The 26,590-nt window shown below is 36.7% G+C and overlaps 1 protein-coding gene across 1 annotated transcript in view; it reads left to right on the forward strand.

The window, feature by feature from the left end:
• Positions 1-26,590, forward strand: part of ext1b (exostosin glycosyltransferase 1b) — a 132,744-nt gene that overhangs the window by 88,550 nt on the left and 17,604 nt on the right. Inside the window, exons 6-10 of the mRNA XM_041052632.1 lie at positions 557-675; positions 5,679-5,774; positions 11,844-11,933; positions 14,559-14,719; positions 15,620-15,791. Coding sequence (XP_040908566.1) covers positions 557-675; positions 5,679-5,774; positions 11,844-11,933; positions 14,559-14,719; positions 15,620-15,791 — 638 coding nt within the window. The remainder of the gene's footprint in view (positions 1-556; positions 676-5,678; positions 5,775-11,843; positions 11,934-14,558; positions 14,720-15,619; positions 15,792-26,590) is intronic.

Genomic DNA, 26,590 nt, shown 5'->3' on the forward strand with positions numbered 1-26,590 from the left:
ATCTCCTCTGCGCCATGCTTTGTTGGTTTGGGCTAGATTAGATTTAAATTAGGAAAAGTTGAACGTCCTCTATGATCCGTCTTACTCAATATCTTATTTCCTGCTCATTTTCAGCCTCAATTACTCTATTCCAGCATCAAGTCAGACTGAATTTAAAGTCACATCAGGAGTTAGTCGTCTGTTCATTGGGTTGCAGATACAGCTGAAGAGTTTCCAAAATGAAATATTCAGTGATCAAGAGATTTGGCATTTTCAAAACACATTAACGTTGTTGAATATTTTAAGACTGGCTTGAAAAATGCACATCGCTGACATTTAAATCATCTATATTTTTGAACTGCTGACAGATTCATTGCAAGTAACATCTTTCACTGAAAATAGATTTGAAGTGTTCGGAAATGAGTGCCTTCAGTTCTCATCTGGCTTTATTCTCTTCAAAGAGCCTGAAATTACATTGACGTCTGACAGTCGGCTCGCCGTCTTCCAGCGGGCGTTGTTTTTTTTCCTGAATTTGTTAAGATGCAGTAATGAGTGTTGTGTGTCTGTTGTGTTTCAGGAATTAAACCGTACCCAAAGTTCACGGCGGTCATCCATGCCGTGTCCCCTCTGGTGTCCCAGTCCCAGCCCATACTCAAGCTCCTAGCAGCTGTGGCCAAGTCCCAGTACTGTGCTCAGGTAAAGGATTTGTGTGTGAGTGTGTGTGTGTGTGTGTCTTCATTGCAGCATCCCCACGGTCCTACACTGTTCTCCACCTTGTGACTCCCTAAATTGCACCACTTTACATGGCTCATACGACTGTTTTGCAATTACATTTTCCAACCAGAGACACAGCAGAACTCATCCTCCATCCTGTGGGTGTGTGTATATGTGTGTGTTAACTGCAATGGATTGAATTAGAGCGGCAGTTTATAGCACTGCTACATCTGTCTCCATGGCAGCGAAACCCCCTTCAGCACAGCTGGAGACGGCATGTATTGATTCCCCTGCTTGCTCCTTACCAGTGTGGGAAATGAAATGGAATTTCCTCCCCGATGGCTGTTTTGTGTGTATGTGTGTGTGTGTGTATGAGTGTGTGGGTGTGTATCTTTGTTTGTTTGTTTGGCTACCGGAGTGTATGAGTAAGCGAGTTTGTGTTTTGTGTAGGAGTGATGCATTTCCGTGTGAGTGCCGTGTATAAATGTCCAATTCTGTGATTGTGTGTTGGAACAGGAGTTATGTGGTGAGATATGTGTATGAGTGTAATTGTTTTGGCAGTGGAATATACAGTATGAATGTGTGTGTGTGTTTCACGTAGGCAGGATGCTTGTACGTGTGTGTATTTTGTATCTGAGGCTGTCTATGTGTGTGTTTGTGTGCATGCTGTCCATGTGAGCCGTTAACATGTCAGCTCACTCATATCCCTGTGCGTATCATTTGAAATGTTTTGCTACGAGTGTCAGTATGATGGTTCCAGCTCTGATACCAAAATAATACTTTGTTCAATGCCTCACATAAACATGTTGCTTTACAAAGCCCTTTTTCCATTTAACAAAAAAAAAAAAAAAACAGTCAAATTTCTCAAATGTCAACCAGACACTGGATCCTACACTTCCCATAATGCTAATTAGTAACATCTCGCCTGATAAATGCACACATCTTTCAAATGGAACTGGAAAAGCCATTATATAACTGTTCACAAGCTGGCACGGATATTAGGATTAGTTGTAAATGTTGACCAAACACAAGTCATATAAGAGCTTTGCCTGAATAAAGTGCAACAAAATAATTTGACTGTTTATCCCTGACGAAACAACCTCCACTAAAGATGCACCTAGTTATTGTGTTTTCACATGTAGTGATGTGGTCAAAAGCTCCAGAACAAGTGAATAAGTGGACCTTGAGTGGCTCTTAAGCTGGAGTGCATCTTTTAAGACAACATGGACAGAAACATCTGCAACTCCATGACTCCTGATTAAACTTCATCTCCTGATGTGATACTGTCAAAAGCTCTCTAAAACAAGCAAACAAGTGGACCTTGAGTGTGCATTACAGATCTGAGCAGTTGATTTGAGCTGTCAGTACTTGAGAAATTTTGATAACCTGTGCTACAAGCGCATTACAAACAATACAAAAATGTATTGAGGTCCAATATCCACCTCTGCCATCCCATTATCAGCACACTTTAATTCATAAACACTCTCTCATAACTGCAGGTTGGATGAGTAAACTCTGCTACCTTCTTATTTTTTATAGAAGTGCTTCTGTGTTTGCATTCTTCAGGCTGTGCATGCAAAGTGGAGAGCCAGGTACACCGCCGGGATGTTCCCACTCTCAGTGTACAGAAAAGAGGAGAAGGGGTGGGGAGGTGAGGGGCGGCTAGGGTAAGAGCGGATGAGGAAAGGGATATAAATAAATGAATGGAAATGAGAGAATGAAAGAACACAGAGGATGGAGGAGGCTAAATTGGACGCTAGAAAGCTTTTGAGGCGCATTCTGACACTGTGGACCTCCTGCTGTGTGTGTGCACACGTGTGTGAATGTGTGCACGTGCATTGTGAGGGAAGCATTTCTTCCACTCGTGCTGCATACACAACAACAGTTTCTTCGCTATTCTCCTCCACACATGCAGGCAGCATACATACATAATGCCACCATCAGCCCACGGAGAGGGCCGGTGAGCTGACAGAGACACCATCTGTCTTGCTAATCAAACAGGAATAGAAGCCTGTAAGAGTGGATTAACGTGTTTCTCAGCTGTGAGTGTGTGTGCAGAGATCCAGACTGTATACCTGTTGTTATCTTGCATTGACAAACACTTAATCACCCAGATTCAGCCTCATGAACGATCCTTGTTTTGTGTTTCATCTGTGTGAGGAGGTAAATTTGCAGTTCATTAAGCAGCTGTATGTCTTTCTGTCTGTTTCTTTTTCTTATACAAGTGACGTATTCCCATCCCCGGTCTAGCTCACTCCACAAACGCACAGCTGCTGCAGTCACATGGGAACACCTTAACACAGACATCCAAATGGCTCCCAGCTCATAATTTGACAGGCCCAGTCAGGGTGCAGAGTCCCCAAGGGGAACTGCTGTGTGTGACGTAGGTAATATCAGAATAATGTGAAACTTTATTGATCCCTGCAGGGGAATTCTTGAGGTCCGCTACCATCAGGGACGTCTGAGTACAGTGTCGGCTTCAGCTCTGCACAGTGGAACAGGGATGGATTAATTTACTGACTTGTTCAAGGACATTTCAGCAGGGCAGATGTTAGCTGACACACAGCAACTGAACACTATGGGACTGGATGTTGATGTGTCCCTCTCAGTTTACTTATCGCCCATTGGATAGCAATCCCTCACACTTTCCGGCAATTTTTAGAGACCAAAATATGTTATTATTAGTTGTTAAATTGTGCTAGTACATGTGCACACACACACACACACACACACACACATATATATAAATTATTTAGTTGAGTCTCTTGTATGTTCATCCTGAAAAATATCAAAGTAAAGTTTCTTTAAAAATGCCAGCCTGCATACTAAAATCGTTAAATATTTGAGTGAAGTTTTGATAGATTCAGCTGTTCTACAATGCTTTGCGCAACAGAAATGGAGGAGCTAGAAGTGAAAACATGGCAGATGGTGGTGTTACAGCTCAAGGCAAAGCTCAGAAAACACCAAGCTTGTAAATCATTGGAAATACATTTTTCCCTGCTATTTGTAAAGTTTGAAAATGTGTGGCAGAGTTCGGATGTTTCTGCTTGATTTACATTCCATTCTTGTGTGCTTCACATTGTGTGTTCTCAGTAAAAAGAGTACAATAACGGTCCAAATAGTAGACTGAATTGTACACTTTATATAATATTGTATTATATAGTATTGATTTAGGACATACTGTATAATCTTAAACCACAGTTTCCTTTACCCTTAACCACCCAGATTTCTTAGGCTAAATCTTAAATCTCACCCTAATTAATCTGTAGTGCACTTTATCATCCAACATTTTATTTCAGTGGCCTAATTCTGGGTGTGTAAATGTATCCACTGTATCGTAACCCCAAAAATCCCACATTGGACCCAAAAAAAGTAGTGTCCATGTTATGTACTTTATGCTAACAATCCCACAATGCAGTGTTCTTTATAGGTGGCAAACTTGCTCTTGTGTGTCTCTACAACTGTCAATGATAACTCAAAATGATGATGGTCCGTAGGTGTCCAAAATCTCAATTTAGTCCTCACTTTTGAGTGTGGGAGTATTGAAAGAGTGAACAACAGGGTGATTTCAAACACATCCTTAGTCATTTTTTGAAACGATAAGTACTTTATTTTAGAGTTAGACAAAAGCAGGCGTCTCATTTCTAGATGACAACCCTCAATTTTGTCAGTTGAAATGACAACTCTCACTGGCAGATTTATTACCTGTTAGCTAGCTAATTGATGACTACAAGTGTAATATCATGCTAAAAGTCTGAGGCTAAAGCTGCTTGTCCCCAGGCAAAAAGTCGTCCTCACCAGTTTATGATTTTTGTACTTTATATTTTCACTTTTAACATTACAAGAGAACAAACATTTAGGATGAGCACTCACCAATAAGTTTAATGAAAGGTGGCTTGTGTAACATTATGTTGCTAAAGTGCAAACTTCCCCAAATCCAGCGAAGAACAGGACAGCATTAAGCTAACATTAGCTTAAACTGGTAATGTAGCTAGCTAATGAAATGCTGGTTCTTGATTTTGAAAGTTAAGTTGTAGGTACATATCTTAGCATGCCATGCTAAAAATTGTAACTTTCATTAGAGCAAAATTGTAGCTTTCATTAGAGAAGTGTAATTTTTTTTACACTTTTCCTCTTTGGTTTAGTTTTAAAAAGGCTTAGAAAACACTCTTTAAGTTCAGAATATTCCTCTCTCTGCAGCCACATGCACACCAATTCAACATGTGGACAAATACAGAACTTGACAGGGCCTGTCATACTAGTTACAGCTGTTAAGCTATGATTAGGCAGTTACTGTACTGTTCTGGGGAGAAGTTTAGCCAACAGCAACTGTGTCACCTAAACTACATCAAATTTAAGATGCATGAGAAGAACGGGCCTTGTAAATGTGTGTAAGGTCAGACAGGAGTCATGTCATGGGTATGTATGTGTGTGTGTGTGTTTCTCATCAAACATTAATGAGGTTTGCTGTGGCAGCGCAGTGACTGTGGAAGGTTAACTTCATGTCTTATTTCCATGTCAGCTGACTCGCAGGTCGCTGAACAGCAGTGCACATCATATAAAACACGATATGTCTGTGGGTAGAGAATATGACTTCTTAATGTAAAACATCATCCGATTGGAGGTGGAGGGTGGAGATGATGATGGGTTGGAGAATGTGTTCAGCAACATGTACTATAGTTGGAAATATAACCTGACAACATGGCGTGATTGGTTATGGACTAAACTGCACAAACCATTCTGGAAACATAATTGGAAATATTTTATCACTTTAGTTGCCCTTCTGGCTCTTTAACATTCAATCAGCCAAGGTAATAAGGTGACATTTTCTGGCCGCAGGGCACGTAAATGTCACATGTTCAGTGGGTTGATTCAGCGACAAGCTGGGAAGTGTGCTGCAAGTTGTTTTGGTTAGCAGAAATTAAATCAGATACATGCAAGTATTTGGTGCAGGTAATAAGACCTTCCTGTATTCTTTCTTTCAGATTATTGTCCTGTGGAACTGCGACAAGCCTCTCCCTGCAAAGCACCGCTGGCCTGCCACCTCAGTGCCCGTCATCGTCATCGAGGGAGAGAATAAGGTGAGCTGGTAACTTGATGTAACTTCCTCTCAGTTACCTCAAAGGTGCGATCACTATCATTTTTAATTATGTAGCTCATCTTATGCATATTCTCCAAACTGTAAAGCTACTGTATTTCAGCACATTTTATTCAGCCTGAGAGTTTCTGGGAGTTAATGAGTTTCGATTTGTGCTGCACTGATTCCATTAAAGGACAGTTTGTGTGGTTTTAATTAAAGCTCAGTAATGGGAATAATACACACTGGGAAAAAAAAAAAAAGTGTGGCTGAAAGGCTAATACATGTTGTTAGGAAAGATAAGGAGGCAATAATGGGTAAATATACATACATAGAAGCATTTATTTATTTTAATGTATTTACTGTCGTTTGTTCGTTATGTTAATCATAACTAAACATCTAATTAACAGAAGAAAGTGACAAAAACCTAAGAGAAATAAGAAATATTAAGTTACAGTTGAGTTGTAATATACAGTAATAATATGCACAACACATATGCACAGAGATTTTTCTTAATGTGTTTAATAACCCATGATCCTCACATCAACCACACAGCCATTTTAAAACTCATAATTACCAAATCTATATTTAAATGTATTGGGGGGTTTTTAGGGCTGCAACTAAACCTCATTTTCACTTTGTGCTGATTCCTTTCTTGGTGTATCAATTAATTGTTTGGTTTGTAAGATGAAAATAGTGAAATAGAACAAATGTCCATCCAAGGTGATGTGTTTAAATTGTGTTTTGTCCAACCAGCAATCAAAATGCCAAAGATTAGTTTAGTTTAATGTGATACGAAACAGAGAAAAGCAGCAGATTCTTTAAGAGATTTTTTTCATGCAAACAGGAACAAAAAAATATGACTCAAAGCTTTAAAAAAAAAAGCTTTATATTTCATATTATATGAATGTTATGAATGTTCTCGGCATGTCAGTTTTATTTTTCTTTTGTTCTTATGACTGACATTGTCATTAGAGAATTTTTTTTTCTTTTTTTCTTTTGCTTTTGGTCAGTTAATCCTTCAGTCAGACATAAACCAGAGCCCTGAGCTATGAGCATGTCTCAGTGGCATTTATTATGACAGCCTTATTAGGCTGTTACGCTCAAGACTCTGCCCTGTGTAGGGGTTTCTGTGTTTATCTTGACTTCGCTGTGACCTCTCCTCATACAAGTCAAAGGTCAGATGTGGACACAAGGGGTGATACTTGCCTCTAAACTCTTGTCTGAGCTTAGTTTGACAGTTTCCTAGTTCACATTTAAGGCTATTTTTGAGAAGGAAACAGGATCTGGTTGCTCATCTGTATTCCAAAACATCAGACTCATCCAGCTCTGTCCTCTCCCCTCTTGTTCATGAGGACTTAACTTCACCTGCCAATCAGAGGAAGTAGTTTTCACATCAGTGTCAGTCACCCGGCGGTAGGCTGGGTTTATGGTTTACCTCTCCTCGTGGCTGTGAGTGGTTTCTCCCAAGCTGTCAATCACAGCTGAAGGGCTCTGTGTGTCACTGTGTGTCCCTGAAAAACGAGCAGAACAGGCTTAGCGTACTGATATTGTGTGTTTGTGTGTGAGTGTGTGTGTGCCAGGCAGCCTGTGGTTTGTTGTGGTTGTGGTGGGTTCTGTGTTTACCATGGCGAGCCAGGCTGTGTTCCTCCACCCCACAGAGGGAGAGAGAGAGAGAGAGCGAGAGAGAGAATGTTTTTCATCCCTCTCGCCTTTTTTTCCTGCCACTTTATTTCTTATCCCCTCGCTCTTTCATCCTCCACCTCACTCACAGATCCTCCCGTTTTCATTTCTTTCTTTCATGTTCTTTTTCCTTCTCTATATCACTGCATCTTCCCCCAATGCATCTCCTCCCCCCTAATTTTTAAAGTTATTTAGATTTCTCATATTTTATTTATTCAGTCAACAGTTAATGTAAACTTCCCTGTAGGTTTCTAAAGCCCACAAAAAAAACATGACATAAGTGTCCTCAAAGGTAGCAGCCTTGACTCCCCCTTTGCTTTCTCACCTATTTTCACTTTTTGTGTGTCCTCCGAGCCTCAGACAGTGTTGGCCTGTTTGCATCCCTCTGTTCAATGGATAATGTGTGTGTGTGTGTGTGTGTGTATGTGTGTGTGTGTGTGTGTGTGTGTGTGTGTGTGTGTGTGTGTGTATGTGTGTGTGTGTGTGTGTGTGGAGAGAGAGAGAGGTGGATATATATGAGCTGTTGTTCAGATTAACATCTACAGGATAAAGTAATAAATGAGCTTGGGGCTGAGTGACACAGACATGGTAGCATTGTTAGCTTTGGTCTTTTCATGGGATTTGTTGACAATACAAAAAAAACATAGAATAACACCAAACTTATCCTCCAACCAAACCCCCTCTTTTCCTCCTTCTGTCTTTCCCTCTGTCATCTTCTCTGTCTCTCTGGCACGGTGGCCAAAAAGCTGGTTTATGACTGTTGGTTTAAGCCGCGTGAGAATCCCAGCAGCGCTTAATATGGTTTACACACACTGGTGGTCCTCCTCTGTCCTGTCTCTTCCTGTCTCCTCTGCTGCTGTCCTTTAGAGGAGAGGTGAAGTGCTGGAGGCAGATTCCTGCTGCAGGAGCTCACATTCCTGGAGAGCACCAGGAAGCCCCGGGCTAATATGTCACACTTCTAACATTACAAACCATCTGGGGGTTTGAAACACCAGCCTCTCATCCTCTCTTTCTCTCTCTCTCTCTTTTCTCTTTTTGCTGTTTTTCTCGCTGTCACTTTCTCCCCTTGTGTCTCCTATCTTGTTCTCTCTCCTCCTGTTCTTTGTTGGTATTCTCTCTTACACGTTCTGCTAGAAAACAAGTGGAAAACACAGAGCGGAGAGATGGGATTGTTTTGTTTCTCTCTTCATGCCCACAGGACATTACAGCAGTAATGATGAAAGGGTGGATACCGCCTCTCGTCTTTCCTCTCAACTCTCATTTTCTCTCTCCTTTTCTTTGTCTGTAAACACAACTGTCACTCACACACATCGGCTCTTTCACCCCGTTAGAATATGAGCGACAGTCAAAACATTCAGCGGCTGTTGTTGCCTCTGGAGTGGAGAAGTAGATGGCACTTGACCGGACTGACAGCTGACATCAGCCTCAACAGCACTGTCAGGGCTCCACTGTGTGTGATGAAGTGGGAGAAAGAAAGGTGGACACACAGTGCACCAGCAGATCTGAGAAAAAAAATCTGACATTATCCCAATTTAAGCCGTTAAGACAGAATGTTCAGACTGCTGTTTTAAAATTTCATTTCCGATTGATCTGTTGGACAGACCACCACTTTGGTCTATTGGATGAATTCCCATGAAATTTTGTACAGATCTTGGTGATCCCCTGATTTCTCAGTGCCAGCAGCAGGTGAAAGTTTGTAGAAATCAATCAAATCAGTTTCTGGCACAAACTCTCATTCATGGTTTCCTGGCGGTGACTCCTAATAACTTTGGTGATCTCCTAACTTTTCTTTTTGCATAACCATAAGGTTCACATTTGTGGTTCTTTTAGAGAAATGTCTTGAATAAGTAGTGGATGTATTGCCATGAAATTTTCTACAGACATTCACGTTCCCCACAGAATGACCTGTTTTTATGGACTCTTGGTCTTGTTTTTGTCTCTAAGTTTGAATCAAAACATATTTTTGTTGAAACAATTACTCGACCAACAAAAACATTTGATTTTAATTTTTTTTTTTTTACATATATAATTGGCCTTATACTTAATGAATCCATCAGTCATTTGTCAGGCTGTTGTTTTTCAAATGTGAATATTTGCTTCTTTCATCTAGTTTATTTAATTGCGACCTTGAAATTAGCATTGAAAAAGAAAGCTTTAAATTCTGCACACTGTCAGCATGAATTTTATTAGAAACACAAAGTTTTAGTCATGGACCTTTGTTAGACATGAGGGGGATGGAAGGATTAACAAAGGGAGTCAAATCACTAACACCTGCAATCATTGCAACATCAGGAAATTTGAGGATTTGTTTTAATCAGTTACTGACTTTGCATTTGTCTGAGATGTTAGTGATTTGACTCCCCGTCTAATGGATTGTTACAGCTTGTGGTTGCATGAAGATGCTGCACTTCCAATGAACTGAATTCAGCACCTCCACTTTATCTTTGTAAGCTAAAAATCTTTGGGTTTTGGACCATTAGTCAGATAAAGCCTGTAATTTGAAGTCATCACTCTGGCCTCTGGGAAACTGTGATGGACGTTTTCTGCAATTTTGTGACATTTTACGGTTTATTGGTAGTAAAAGTAATCATTAGTTGCAGTGCTAGAATGGATAACAGGCTTTACACAGCTTGTCAGTAAAGCCATGTATTCCTGCATTTTTCTTGATGTGTGTTACTGCCCTGGGCTGTCAGAGTGATGAGGACCTGTTGAGACTGAGGTCACCCTGCTGGAGCACAGCATGCAGACAATGCCAGGTGTTTATAGAGAAAAGAGGTCAACACTGACTGTTCTTAAATGTAAATGTAACAGCTTTTGTGGCTTTTTGTGTTTACCTCCATTAAAGCTATATATCCATTGGATTTCTTGCTTGTGTGGGAGGTTGTTTGAGTTCGAGCACACATCCAGTTTACAATACACACACTGTTCATCAACGAGAATCCGCCGTTTCCTCATCCGAGCGCCTTTCATCAGAGCAACAGACCAAAGACTTGCCGTCTAAATATCCTCAAGATGTTGATCTTTCCATCCGCCCACCAGGCCCCGGCCACCATCACTCTCTCTGCTTCCAGTAAATATTCAAGGACTGTCATGTATTATACAGTTTGGTTTCATCCACCATTAAATATACATATTCTGTTTTCAGCAGTGGAGGAGAAGAAAAGTAAATTTGTGTGCAGAACACATGACTCACACTGTATGTGTCTGTCTGAATTTATATGTTTCTATTGATCTAAAAGAGACAGACAACTCTGCAGCGGTAATGGAAACTTGTATCCACATTCTATCACTGAAAACAACAGGGAGCAGCATGCAGTAAAGAGTAGGATATTGGCTTTTCTCGTCTTCTCTGTGTGCTGCTGTTTTTTGATGTCGTGGGTTGTTGTCTCCCCTGAATCCCAATGAATTTGTGAGGAACCAATAAAAAATACATACAGTAGACACTGGAAGCAAAAAGAGGTTTTATTCTAAAATTTATTGATTTTACCAGTAGAACTGCTCTCCAACTCGTGAGCTTTGGAAGGTGATCAAAAAAATTACATGTCAGGGAGGTAACGTCCTGAAGTAGCCATAGGCCTAATCGATATTTTATATTAACAATGTACCATGGCACTAGTGTGAAAGGGTTCACATGTAGTGACAAGCCCGCTCCCCCTCAGCTTTACTGAACAGTTTATTGCCTTCCAGCTCACTGTTTTGGTCTTAAAGTTTTTAGTTTTGATCCACTCTCACTGCTCTCATGCCATCGTTTTTAGCCACATTAGGCAGCTGTTCTCAGAAAAAGAATCTCTAAAGACCAACTGTATGCTACTTGCTGCACACCAAACGACAGACAGCCAAAGTTAGCAACTAGCTTGTAGACATAGTGGAACATTTAAAACATTTTTAAGAAAAGAATTAGAGCGTGGATGAATGGATCTCAAAATGATGCCCATTTTTGCCAGTAGTTTGCTAGCTGAGAAATTAGTCAAATTTTTTGAAAAAGTTGAGTTTATTGTTAAAAATGCAACCATCTATTAATTGCAAAGAGACTTTCATGTAATGTTTCCATGGAAACATTAATATCATGTTCAATCAAGTTCAGTCGAAGCTGTCATCTGTGTGAATCAACACCTCCACACTGTTCGTTTGGAAAATATGCAGTGTAATGGGAAAAAAAAAGATTTCAGTCCATAAATAAAAGGCTTTATTTTCCTTTTTCAGATGTTTTCCAGAGTCTGTCAGTTCTACATTTGCTCCTTTGGCCATTTTAATGCGCTCCATCCAACCAAATGATCATGAATTAATGCTGTTTGAAGAGGGGAATCCAACTGTTTTCATTCTAATTATGTGGTTGTAATCATCTGTACCCTGTGTGTTTTAACCCTCTGTGCTCTGTGCCTCCCTGCAGGTGATGAGCAGCCGCTTCTTGCCCTATGAGACCATAGTGACCGACGCTGTCCTCAGCCTGGATGAAGACACAGTGTTGTCCACCACAGAGGTATCTTGTGATATAATAAAACAGAGTATATTCAAAAACTTCTTTCTCTCTTTCTGTCTCCCTCCCATCTTGTCACAGAGGTCTGGTCCTCTTGAGACCAAACAAAGTTGCACACTCTCTCCATGTACCTAATGCAACTCTCTGATTGCATTTTCTTTCAATTTTTTTATCTTTCTTTCTCTTTGTCCCTGGTGTTTTCAAGTTATCGCTCTGCACCTCAATTCTTAATTCGCTGAAACTACTCTTTCACTCCCAGAGCCGTACTTTTCCTCTCTTCTCATCTGCCTTTCTTTCTCTCCCTCCTTTTCTTTCCATTTTCTACCTCACGTTTTTGGCGCTTGTTAGCACACTGTACCTCTCAAATCCCCTGTTCGAGAGCAGCACTGTTATGGGCATTTTTGTTCCACATGCTGTCGGGACTGTTTCTGTTTTTCCAGGGGACACGTTTTGGCGCAGCACCATGGGAAGCCAGATGCTGCTTTGAACAGTGCAGAATTAGATCTCATAAAGGCTGTTTGTGCGTAGGATCAAGATGGCAAGGCATGGCTGGCAACGAAGGGAAAATCCAGCCCCAAAAACTGAATTGACCCGTGTTTCTCCCATGAAGACAAAATTTGGTTCATGAACATAAACAATCACCAAAGTTAGAACCTAGGCAGCATCAATGCCAGTGCAAGTTAAGAAAAAAAAAAAAGAAAAAAAGACTAAAATACCATGACAGATTTCCACACAGTCTCCCCATCCATTTACCCCTCCCATCATGTAAAACCTTCAAGCAAACAGCTTGAAAAGTGACTTTAGTGGCATTTTTGGCCTCTCACCAAGAACAAAATCTTTATTTAGTCCTTCTCTTTCCACAGCTTTCTTCACCTTTAAGTGAATATGGTGAGAAGGAGAATTGTCCTTCACAATAAAAGTTCTCCTAAAAGAGTTTTGCCTGCTTTTGATTATGACTCACACCAGTATCCTGGTTCAGTTGGAAAGAAGGTGGAATTATGACGGCAGCACACCATCGAAAATTCTTTTTTCTTTTGACTATACCATCATTTAACTACCCTCACTGCAAGCAGGAGCAAAAGAGTCTGAGCTGTTCTTTGCCATTGAGACTTTTTCACAAATGCTGGCTGGAAGAGCTGACTGAAAATATGTCCTCTGCTGAATTGTGACATAAGTACTCATTAATATAAGCACCTTCTCAGTGTAGTGCAGTGTGGTAATGTGGTATAACGCAGAGTGGGCTGTTTGTGGAGCCACTGAGGGGCCTTTGTGATGTTTCATCTAATTATTTGATTGAATGCTTTGATCGCCGCCACGGAACTTTGCTGCAGGCAGCTGCTTAGGAAAGACTGCTTTGTGTTTGATGTGGTTTTGCCTCTGTTGTATTTTCACTAAAGTGTGTTTGAGTGTGCAATTCCTTTGTTAGTTCTCCCTGTAGTGACTTTCTTTTTCTAACTTTGTCTTTTTTCTTACCCAATAAATCCTATAAATAGATAGTTAACTCAAAAGTTACATATTTCAACAAAATTAATCTTGACTAAATTTAATTTCTGAACATTTTCTGCTCTAGAATATCTTCAGGAATACTTTTGCCAGTTTCATCTCGTTTTGTTGCATTTACAAGTGTTTTTAATTTTTTAACTTTTTTGGTATAGGCATCAAAAGTTCTATGGTACTTCAGCGAAAGGCCTGAATTAATGTTAAAAGTAGTTAGCTAAAAGTAATGACTGATGATATGAAGAAATGTGCTTGAGCTCATCTTACAAACCACTGCATTAGGGTGTCTATCTGTCGTAAAGCACTATCTAAAAAGATCAATTAAATATCCTTCTGAAGGAGGATAAACACTTTTTTGTACACGTTTGTAACTGATATTTAAAGCATTCATTATTAACCATGAATTAGGGATGCACCAATCCACATTTTTTCACTTCCGATTCGATCTCGATACCTGAATTTGGATCTGCCGATACGGATACCAGAGCTCTGTTTGCTTTCATATTATCATCATTATTGTTAATTTTACATGACGCTGTAAAAAAAATCTTCTCCACAGGCATGTATGATATCTCACTGATTCTTGGGAATTTAGATAAAACAAGTTTTAATTGAAAATAAAAAGTTACTTAAATTACAAAATCTGGAGGTATATCATTGTAGACCAAGGTCTTGGCTGTTCAGCAATGTATCGGAACAACCTCCTCATTTTATATTTTTTCATAAAACAGCCATTTTTTCATTACTTTGTTTTTGTCAACACCGTTAGACACAATAAAAGGCAAATTATTATTTATTTGTTTGCTCTAATATGTATTTAGAATTTTAAAATCATTATTGAATTTACTGACGGGTCACTTTACCAACAGGTCAGTTTACTGACGAGTCAGTTTATTGCCGTGGAGGAAGTACTGAAGCTTAGTACTTATCGGTACCGTACCGATACCGGATCAATCAATACCGGATCGGTATCGGATCAGCTTCATCCCTACCATGAATGAAGCCACTTTATACAATTTATAAACCTCTTTACATAGGGTTAGAGAGTGGTACCCATTATGCATCCAATAAATGTTGTAAATACCATGTTCTGCATCATGATATGTAAACTTTACATCTGTCTCTGCCCAGGTGGACTTTGCCTTCACAGTCTGGCAGAGCTTTCCAGAGCGCATCGTTGGATACCCTGCCCGCAGCCACTTCTGGGACAGCAACAAGGACCGCTGGGGTTACACATCCAAATGGACCAATGATTATTCAATGGTGCTGACTGGGGCCGCCATCTACCACAGGCATGATACCCAAGACACTTGAGATTTGTGTTCTAGTCATTAAAGCGTTTGGTTCCAGTACTGTACATCTGTTTACCTCCAAGTGAAACAGATTTCAGTGTTTTGCTCTGCTCTATTGTTTTCTTTCAAGCTCCTTACTCCTGTTCTGTTCCCCTTCTGTTATACGGGGATCACAGCTTTGCTCTACTCCGCTCTCCAGTGTTCAGTCGTCTTTCTTTTGATACAGCACTTTGATGCAGTGATCTGTAGATTATGAAAGTAGGTGTGATGTTCAGTGTAGCACAGCCTCGGGAAACAGTGTTTTTACGCTGGGTATGTTTTATCCAAAAAATGTCAATTTGTCTGCTACACAGCATTCCTGCATTTAGTTAAACTACAGCCCTGTCAGCTTTAATATGGCTTCACTCAGCTGTGGTGGGAACAGTCCATTAATCTGAAGTCACCCAATCACTGCAGCCCAACGCTTAATCACTTTCAATAAGTCAATCGTTCAATCCATCCAGGGACTTGAAGAATTAGTCAGTTGCTGAGTCCAGAGTTTAACCCAAGGGCCTCAACCTGGAACGTAAAGGTGTCTAAAATTTGTGATGCATTTCAAATGAGTTCTGCACACAGTTTTTTTTTTTTGGTGACATTCAGCCTTTCAGCCACCTTTAAAGGTCTGAAATTGTGGGATTATTCACCAAAGTGATGTTTTTAGGTATTACTTATTCTGAAAACAGCAAATAAGGACTGTTTGGTATTTTTGCTTAAAAATAATAGCTGCCGATTCATTTCTGTTAGTAGACTCACAGTAATTTTTTCAACTCTAATTCTGAACATGCTCCACTGATGGGTGACAGATTAAAGTCAAATATCTTCCCTCTTCTTATTCTGCCTCCCCTGTGGCTTCTCTTCCAGGTATTACCATTACCTGTACACCAACTACCTGCCCACTAGTCTGAAGAGCATGGTGGACCAGCTGGCCAACTGTGAGGACATCCTGATGAACTTTCTGGTCTCTGCTGTCACCAAGTTGCCACCTATCAAGGTCACACAGAAGAAACAGTATAAAGAGACCATGATGGGACAGGTAAGAGTGTGTTGAAACCCTTCTCATGATTGGATCCAATAAATCTTTGTGCATATTTAAGTGTAGACGGCTCACCTAAAGAGCTGGCAATCCAAAACAGGACAGCTACCAGTGGAGAGACTTGGTCTGCTTTAAAGAAAACCTTCTTACAGAATATGATTGAGCTAGTAACCATTTTACAACTTTGGAACAGCCTTTTTATATAATCCTCTTTGATTCTGTCCTGCTTTGTGTAAGTCGTGATTCATGCTGAAGCCTGTGTTGTTTTCCTCCCATCGTGTGTGTCATGGTCTTTCAGCTGGAGCGAACTCTCGCAGCTTTATGAACAGCATGAATTATTCTCTTAAAATTCTTTTGTACGACCCATGGGTAAATAGGACAAGTCACAGCGGAGAGACAAAACACAGAAAGGAGTTGTGTCAATCTTAAAGCATTACGTCACGACTTCTGGTCGGGACCCAGCCTCCCAAATATAGACTGTGACCCAGCTGATGATTTATTGAGAAACATTAATGTCAGTCGTCATTCAGTAATGGTTTTCTCTTGTCATTGTGGCTGACGTCAGATTGTGACTGAGTGACAGAAAGTAGATGATTGTCATTGTCAGTCTTTTTCATGTAATATAAACAGTCTCCTTCCCGCCACTAATCTAAAGCTGTGGTTTATTTCTGGCATACCCCAGCATCCCTACAGAATTAGATGAGCTGAAGTTCCCTTTCATTGACACCAAGTCACGTTTCAAATGTGTCTATCATCACAGTTGATTTTAAAGTGGATTGTAAGCAGGGGCGGGTTGGCCATTGGGAGGTTCGGGAGGTTTCCTGAACGGCCGGTCTGTTACAGTGGTCGGAAATGCAGTGTACCGCAGCAGCGTGTCCTCGCAGCCGCTGGAGACACAGAGTGGAACGTAACCAAGGGGGGAGTTGTAGGTTTCAGCAGTGAGGTTCACTTCCGCATTCACGTTTCTTGGCTGCCGCTGGGGGCTGGCTCCAGAAATGAGCAGTTCTCCATTGACCCCCTTGTTAAAATAGCCAACTTTACAGCCTAAACAAACATATTTACAGCCTGGTACATTTTTTTAGTTTTTGGTCTCTATTGATTGGGGGCGGGCTGGGGTTGAAATTCAGCCCGGCAGCTTGGTTTGGAGAGGCCTTTTAACCGATCGCACGACGGATGCAAGTGGAACAGTGATTTTAACATGAATACTTTATTTGCAATATGAAAACAATCTAATGATATACATGATATACATAAATATGACATTTTTGGCATATTTAAAACCTCAAAATGGCCAAAAAAAGTCATATTTTAGTAAGACCTCAAAATGTCATACGGCCGTAAGGCGTTAAATCGGTATAAAAAAAAGGCATACTTTTGTAAGACCTCAAAATATCATAAAAAATGTCACACGGCCGTAAGGCGTCAAAATCGGCCAAAAAAAGTCAAAATTTTTTTTCACCTCAAAATGTCATAAAAAACGTCATGGTATAGTATGGCGTTTTTTTCGGCCAAAAAAAGTCAAAATTTTTTTTCACCTCAAAAAGTCATAAAAAACGTCATAGTACAGTATGGCGTTTTTTTCAGCCAAAAAAAGTCACAAATTTTTTTGATCTCAAAAAGTCATAAAAAACGTCATAGTATAGTAAGGCGTCAAAATCGGGCAAAGAAAGTCAAAATTTTTTTTGACCTCCAAAAGTCATAAAAAACGTCATAGTATAGTAAGGCGTCAAAATCGGACAAAAAAAGTCAAAATTTTTTTTGACCTCCAAAAGTCATAAAAAACGTCATAGTATAGTAAGGCGTCAAAATCGGGCAAAAAAAGTGAAAAAAAATTTTGACCTCAAAAAGTCATAAAAAACGTCATAGTATAGTATGGCGTTTTTTTCGGCCAAAAAAAGTCAAACATTTTTTCACCTCAAAATGTCATAAAAAATGTCATAGTATAGTATGGCGTTTTTTTCGGCCAAAAACAGTCAAAAAAATTTTTCACCTCAAAATGTCATAAAAAACGTCATAGTATAGTAAGGCGTCAAAATCGGGCAATAAAAGTGAAAAAAAATTTTGACCTCAAAAAGTCATAAAAACGTCATAGTATAGTATGGCGTTTTTTCGGCCAAAAAAAGTCAAAAAATTTTTCACCTCAAAATGTCATTAAAAAACGTCATAGTATAGTATGGCGTTTTTTTCGGCCAAAAACAGTCAAAAAAATTTTTCACCTCAAAAAGTCATAAAAAACGTCATAGTATAGTATGGCGTCAAAATCGGGCAAAAAAAGTCAAAAAAATTTTTCACCTCAAAATGTCATAAAAACGTCATAGTATAGTAAGGCGTCAAAATAGGGCAAAAAAAGTCAAAAAAATTTTTGACCTCAAAATGTCATAAAAGACGTCAATAGTATAGTAAGGCGTCAAAATCGGACAAAGAAAGTCAAAAAATTTTTCACCTCAAAATGTCATAAAAAACGTCATAGTATAGTATGGCGTTTTTTTCGGCCAAAAAAAGTCAAAAAATTTTTTGACCTCGAAAAGTCATAAAAAACGTCATAGTATAGTAAGGCGTCAAAATCGGACAAAAAAAGTCAAAATTTTTTTTGACCTCCAAAAGTCATAAAAAACGTCATAGTATAGTAAGGCGTCAAAATCAGGCAAAAAAAGTCAAAAAAATTTTTCACCTCAAAATGTCATAAAAGACGTCAATAGTATAGTAAGGCGTCAAAATCGGACAAAAAAAGTCAAAATTTTTTTCACCTCAAAATGTCATAAAAAACGTCATAGTATAGTAAGGCGTCAAAATCGGGCAAAGAAAGTCAAAATTTTTTTTCACCTCAAAAAGTCATAAAAAACGTCATAGTATAGTATGGCGTTTTTTTCGGCCAAAAAAAGTCCAAAAATTTTTTTCACCTCAAAATGTCATAAAAAACGTCATAGTATAGTATGGCGTTTTTTTCGGCCAAAAAAAGTCAAAATTTTTTTTCACCTCAAAAAGTCATAAAAAACGTCATAGTATAGTAAGGCGTCAAAGTCGGACAAAAAAAGTCAAAATTTTTTTTGACCTCAAAATGTCATAAAAAACGTCATAGTATAGTAAGGCGTCAAAATCGGGCAAAAAAAGTGAAATAAAATTTTGACCTCAAAAAGTCATAGTATAGTATGGCGTTTTTTTCTGCCAAAAAAAGTCAAAAAATTTTTTTCACCTCAAAATGTCATAAAAAACGTCATAGTATAGTATGGCGTTTTTTTCGGCCAAAAAAAGTCAAAAAAATTTTTTCACCTCAAAATGTCATAAAAAACGTCATAGTATAGTATGGCGTTTTTTTCGGCCAAAAAAAGTCAAAAAAATTTTTGACCTCCAAAAGTCATAAAAAACGTCATAGTATAGTAAGGCGTCAAAATCGGACAAAAAAAGTCAAAATTTTTTTTGACCTCCAAAAGTCATAAAAAACGTCATAGTATAGTAAGGCGTCAAAATCGGGCAAAAAAAGTGAAAAAAATTTTTGACCTCAAAAAGTCATAAAAAACATCATAGTATAGTATGGCGTTTTTTTCGGCCAAAAAAAGTCAAAAAATTTTTTCACCTCAAAAAGTCATAAAAAACGTCATAGTATAGTAAGGCGTCAAAATCGGGCAAAGAAAGTCAAATTTTTTTTTGACCTCCAAAAGTCATAAAAAACGTCATAGTATAGTATGGCGTCAAAATCGGCCAAAAAAAGTCAAAATTTTTTTTCACCTCAAAAAGTCATAAAAAACGTCATAGTATAGTAAGGCGTCAAAATCGGGCAAAAAAAGTGAAAAAAATTTTTGACCTCAAAAAGTCATAAAAAACATCATAGTATAGTATGGCGTTTTTTTCGGCCAAAAAAAGTCAAAAAATTTTTTCACCTCAAAAAGTCATAAAAAACGTCATAGTATAGTAAGGCGTCAAAATCGGGCAAAAAAAGTGAAAAAAATTTTTGACCTCAAAAAGTCATAAAAAACATCATAGTATAGTATGGCGTTTTTTTCGGCCAAAAAAAGTCAAAAATTTTTTTCACCTCAAAAAGTCATAAAAAACGTCATAGTATAGTAAGGCGTCAAAATCGGGCAAAGAAAGTCAAAATTTTTTTTCACCTCAAAAAGTCATAAAAAACGTCATAGTATAGTATGGCGTTTTTTTCGGCCAAAAAAAGTCAAAAAAATTTTTTCACCTCAAAAAGTCATAAAAAACGTCATAGTATAGTATGGCGTCAAAATCGGCCAAAAAAAGTCAAAAATTTTTTTTCACCTCAAAAAGTCATAAAAAACGTCATAGTATAGTATGGCGTTTTTTTCGGCCAAAAAAAGTCAAAATTTTTTTTCACCTCAAAATGTCATAAAAAACGTCATAGTATAGTAAGGCGTCAAAATCGGGCAATAAAAGTGAAAAAAAATTTTGACCTCAAAAAGTCATAAAAAACGTCATAGTATAGTATGGCGTTTTTTTCGGCCAAAAAAAAGTCAAAATTTTTTTTCACCTCAAAAAGTCATAAAAAACGTCATAGTATAGTATGGCGTCAAAATCGGACAAAAAAAGTCAAAATTTTTTTTCACCTCAAAAAGTCATAAAAAACGTCATAGTATAGTATGGCGTTTTTTTCGGCCAAAAAAAGTCAAAATTTTTTTTCACCTCAAAATGTCATAAAAAACGTCATAGTATAGTAAGGCGTCAAAATCGGGCAAAAAAAGTGAAATAAAATTTTGACCTCCAAAAGTCATAAAAAACGTCATAGTATAGTAAGGCGTCAAAATCGGACAAAAAAAGTCAACATTTTTTTTGACCTCCAAAAGTCATAAAAAACGTCATAGTATAGTAAGGCGTCAAAATCGGGCAAAAAAAGTGAAAAAAATTTTTGACCTCAAAAAGTCATAAAAAACGTCATAGTATAGTATGGCGTTTTTTTCGGCCAAAAAAAGTCAAAATTTTTTTTCACCTCAAAAAGTCATAAAAAACGTCATAGTATAGTATGGCGTCAAAATCGGCCAAAAAAAGTCAAAAATTTTTTTCACCTCAAAAAGTCATAAAAAACGTCATAGTATAGTATGGCGTTTTTTTCGGCCAAAAAAAGTCAAAATTTTTTTTCACCTCAAAATGTCATAAAAAACGTCATAGTGTAGTAAGGCGTCAAAATCGGCCAAAAAAAGTGAAAAAAATTTTTGACCTCAAAAAGTCATAAAAAACGTCATAGTATAGTATGGCGTCAAAATCGGCCAAAAAAAGTCAAAATTTTTTTTCACCTCAAAATGTCATAAAAAACGTCATAGTATAGTTAGGCGTCAAAATCGGGCAATAAAAGTGAAAAAAAATTTTGACCTCAAAAAGTCATAAAAAACATCATAGTATAGTATGGCGTTTTTTTCGGCCAAAAAAAGTCAAAATTTTTTTTCACCTCAAAATGTCATAAAAAACGTCATAGTATAGTAAGGCGTCAAAATCTGGCAAAAAAAGTGAAAAAAAATTTTGACCTCAAAATGTCATAAAAAACGTCATAGTATAGTAAGGTGTCAAAATCGGGCAAAAAAAGTGAAATAAAATTTTGACCTCAAAAAGTCATAGTATAGTATGGCGTTTTTTTCTGCCAAAAAAAGTCAAAAAATTTTTTTCACCTCAAAATGTCATAAAAAACGTCATAGTATAGTATGGCATTTTTTTCGGCCAAAAAAAGTCAAAAAAATTTTTTCACCTCAAAATGTCATAAAAAACGTCATAGTATAGTATGGCGTTTTTTTCGGCCAAAAAAAGTCAAAAAATTTTTTGACCTCCAAAAGTCATAAAAAACGTCATAGTATAGTAAGGCGTCAAAATCGGACAAAAAAAGTCAAAATTTTTTTTGACCTCCAAAAGTCATAAAAAACGTCATAGTATAGTAAGGCGTCAAAATCGGGCAAAAAAAGTGAAAAAAATTTTTGACCTCAAAAAGTCATAAAAAACATCATAGTATAGTATGGCGTTTTTTTCGGCCAAAAAAAGTCAAAAATTTTTTTCACCTCAAAAAGTCATAAAAAACGTCATAGTATAGTAAGGCGTCAAAATCGGGCAAAGAAAGTCAAATTTTTTTTTGACCTCCAAAAGTCATAAAAAACGTCATAGTATAGTAAGGCGTCAAAATCGGACAAAAAAAGTCAACATTTTTTTTGACCTCCAAAAGTCATAAAAAACGTCATAGTATAGTAAGGCGTCAAAATCGGGCAAAAAAAGTGAAAAAAATTTTTGACCTCAAAAAGTCATAAAAAACGTCATAGTATAGTATGGCGTCAAAATCGGCCAAAAAAAGTCAAAATTTTTTTTCACCTCAAAATGTCATAAAAAACGTCATAGTATAGTAAGGCGTCAAAATCGGGCAAAGAAAGTCAAAAATTTTTTTCACCTCAAAAAGTCATAAAAAACGTCATAGTATAGTATGGCGTTTTTTTCGGCCAAAAAAAGTCAAAAAATTTTTTTCACCTCAAAATGTCATAAAAAACGTCATAGTATAGTATGGCGTTTTTTTCGGCCAAAAAAAGTCAAAATTTTTTTTCACCTCAAAAAGTCATAAAAAACGTCATAGTATAGTATGGCGTTTTTTTCGGCCAAAAAAAGTCAAAATTTTTTTTCACCTCAAAATGTCATAAAAAACGTCATAGTATAGTAAGGCGTCAAAATCGGGCAATAAAAGTGAAAAAAAATTTTGACCTCAAAAAGTCATAAAAAACGTCATAGTATAGTATGGCGTTTTTTTCGGCCAAAAAAAAGTCAAAATTTTTTTTCACCTCAAAAAGTCATAAAAAACGTCATAGTATAGTATGGCGTCAAAATCGGCCAAAAAAAGTCAAAATTTTTTTTCACCTCAAAAAGTCATAAAAAACGTCATAGTATAGTAAGGCGTCAAAATCGGGCAATAAAAGTGAAAAAAAATTTTGACCTCAAAAAGTCATAAAAAACGTCATAGTATAGTATGGCGTTTTTTTCGGCCAAAAAAAGTCAAAATTTTTTTTCACCTCAAAATGTCATAAAAAACGTCATAGTATAGTAAGGCGTCAAAATCGGGCAATAAAAGTGAAAAAAAATTTTGACCTCAAAAAGTCATAAAAAACGTCATAGTATAGTATGGCGTTTTTTTCGGCCAAAAAAAAGTCAAAATTTTTTTTCACCTCAAAAAGTCATAAAAAACGTCATAGTATAGTAAGGCGTCAAAATCGGGCAATAAAAGTGAAAAAAAATTTTGACCTCAAAAAGTCATAAAAAACGTCATAGTATAGTATGGCGTTTTTTTCGGACAAAAAAAGTCAAAATTTTTTTTGACCTCAAAAAGTCCTAAAAAACGTCATAGTATAGTAAGGCGTCAAAGTCGGACAAAAAAAGTCAAAATTTTTTTTGACCTCAAAATGTCATAAAAAACGTCATAGTATAGTAAGGCGTCAAAATCGGGCAAAAAAAGTGAAATAAAATTTTGACCTCAAAAAGTCATAGTATAGTATGGCGTTTTTTTCGGCCAAAAAAAGTCAAAAATTTTTTTCACCTCAAAATGTCATAAAAAACGTCATAGTATAGTAAGGCGTCAAAATCAGGCAAAAAAAGTCAAAAAAAATTTTCACCTCAAAATGTCATAAAAGACGTCAATAGTATAGTAAGGCGTCAAAATCGGACAAAAAAAGTCAAAATTTTTTTCACCTCAAAATGTCATAAAAAACGTCATAGTATAGTAAGGCGTCAAAATCGGGCAAAGAAAGTCAAAATTTTTTTTCACCTCAAAAAGTCATAAAAAACGTCATAGTATAGTATGGCGTTTTTTTCGGCCAAAAAAAGTCAAAAAATTTTTTTCACCTCAAAATGTCATAAAAAACGTCATAGTATAGTATGGCGTTTTTTTCGGCCAAAAAAAGTCAAAATTTTTTTTCACCTCAAAAAGTCATAAAAAACCTCATAGTATAGTATGGCGTTTTTTTCGGCCAAAAAAAGTCAAAATTTTTTTTCACCTCAAAATGTCATAAAAAACGTCATAGTATAGTATGGCGTTTTTTTCGGCCAAAAAAAGTCAAAAAATTTTTTGACCTCCAAAAGTCATAAAAAACGTCATAGTATAGTAAGGCGTCAAAATCGGACAAAAAAAGTCAAAATTTTTTTTGACCTCCAAAAGTCATAAAAAACGTCATAGTATAGTAAGGCGTCAAAATCGGCCAAAAAAAGTGAAAAAAATTTTTGACCTCCAAAAGTCATAAAAAACATCATAGTATAGTATGGCGTTTTTTTCGGCCAAAAAAAGTCAAAAAAATTTTTCACCTCAAAAAGTCATAAAAAACGTCATAGTATAGTAAGGCGTCAAAATCGGGCAAAGAAAGTCAAATTTTTTTTTGACCTCCAAAAGTCATAAAAAACGTCATAGTATAGTAAGGCGTCAAAATCGGACAAAAAAAGTCAACATTTTTTTTGACCTCCAAAAGTCATAAAAAACGTCATAGTATAGTAAGGCGTCAAAATCGGGCAATAAAAGTGAAAAAAAATTTTGACCTCAAAATGTCATAAAAAACGTCATGGTATAGTATGGCGTTTTTTTCGGCCAAAAAAAGTCAAAATTTTTTTTCACCTCAAAAAGTCATAAAAAACGTCATAGTATAGTATGGCGTCAAAATCGGACAAAAAAAGTCAAAAATTTTTTTCACCTCAAAAAGTCATAAAAAACGTCATAGTATAGTATGGCGTTTTTTTCGGCCAAAAAAAGTCAAAATTTTTTTTCACCTCAAAATGTCATAAAAAACGTCATAGTATAGTAAGGCGTCAAAATCAGGCAAAAAAAGTCAAAAAAAATTTTCACCTCAAAATGTCATAAAAGACGTCAATAGTATAGTAAGGCGTCAAAATCGGACAAAAAAAGTCAAAATTTTTTTCACCTCAAAATGTCATAAAAAACGTCATAGTATAGTAAGGCGTCAAAATCGGGCAAAGAAAGTCAAAATTTTTTTTCACCTCAAAAAGTCATAAAAAACGTCATAGTATAGTATGGCGTTTTTTTCGGCCAAAAAAAGTCAAAAAATTTTTTTCACCTCAAAATGTCATAAAAAACGTCATAGTATAGTATGGCGTTTTTTTCGGCCAAAAAAAGTCAAAAATTTTTTTCACCTCAAAAAGTCATAAAAAACATCATAGTATAGTATGGCGTTTTTTTCGGCCAAAAAAAGTCAAAATTTTTTTTCACCTCAAAATGTCATAAAAAACGTCATAGTATAGTAAGGCGTCAAAATCGGCCAAAAAAAGTGAAAAAAATTTTTGACCTCAAAAAGTCATAAAAAACGTCATAGTATAGTATGGCGTTTTTTTTCGGCCAAAAAAAAGTCAAAATTTTTTTTCACCTCAAAAAGTCATAAAAAACGTCATAGTATAGTATGGCGTCAAAATCGGACAAAAAAAGTCAAAATTTTTTTTCACCTCAAAAAGTCATAAAAAACGTCATAGTATAGTATGGCGTTTTTTTCGGCCAAAAAAAGTCTAAATTTTTTTTCACCTCCAAAAGTCATAAAAAACGTCATAGTATAGTAAGGCGTCAAAATCGGGCAAAAAAAGTGAAAAAAATTTTTGACCTCAAAAAGTCATAAAAAACGTCATAGTATAGTATGGCGTTTTTTTCGGCCAAAAAAAGTCAAAATTTTTTTTCACCTCAAAAAGTCATAAAAAACGTCATAGTATAGTATGGCGTCAAAATCGGCCAAAAAAAGTCAAAATTTTTTTTCACCTCAAAAAGTCATTAAAAACGTCATAGTATAGTAAGGCGTCAAAATCGGGCAAAAAAAGTGAAAAAAATTTTTGACCTCAAAAAGTCAGAAAAAACATCATAGTATAGTATGGCGTTTTTTTCGGCCAAAAAAAGTCAAAAATTTTTTTCACCTCAAAAAGTCATAAAAAACGTCATAGTATAGTAAGGCGTCAAAATCGGGCAAAGAAAGTCAAATTTTTTTTTGACCTCCAAAAGTCATAAAAAACGTCATAGTATAGTAAGGCGTCAAAATCGGACAAAAAAAGTCAACATTTTTTTTGACCTCCAAAAGTCATAAAAAACGTCATAGTATAGTAAGGCGTCAAAATCGGGCAAAAAAAGTGAAAAAAATTTTTGACCTCAAAAAGTCATAAAAAACGTCATAGTATAGTATGGCGTTTTTTTCGGCCAAAAAAAGTCAAAATTTTTTTTCACCTCAAAAAGTCATAAAAAACGTCATAGTATAGTATGGCGTCAAAATCGGCCAAAAAAAGTCAAAATTTTTTTTCACCTCAAAAAGTCATAAAAAACGTCATAGTATAGTATGGCGTTTTTTTCGGCCAAAAAAAGTCAAAAATTTTTTTCACCTCAAAATGTCATAAAAAACGTCATAGTGTAGTAAGGCGTCAAAATCGGCCAAAAAAAGTGAAAAAAATTTTTGACCTCAAAAAGTCATAAAAAACGTCATAGTATAGTATGGCGTCAAAATCGGCCAAAAAAAGTCAAAATTTTTTTTCACCTCAAAATGTCATAAAAAACGTCATAGTATAGTTAGGCGTCAAAATCGGGCAATAAAAGTGAAAAAAAATTTTGACCTCAAAAAGTCATAAAAAACATCATAGTATAGTATGGCGTTTTTTTCGGCCAAAAAAAGTCAAAATTTTTTTTCACCTCAAAATGTCATAAAAAACGTCATAGTATAGTAAGGCGTCAAAATCGGGCAAAAAAAGTGAAAAAAAATTTTGACCTCAAAATGTCATAAAAAACGTCATAGTATAGTAAGGTGTCAAAATCGGGCAAAAAAAGTGAAATAAAATTTTGACCTCAAAAAGTCATAGTA

This window comes from Toxotes jaculatrix, chromosome 13, assembly GCF_017976425.1.
Source record: "Toxotes jaculatrix isolate fToxJac2 chromosome 13, fToxJac2.pri, whole genome shotgun sequence".
NCBI lineage: Eukaryota > Metazoa > Chordata > Actinopteri > Toxotidae > Toxotes > Toxotes jaculatrix.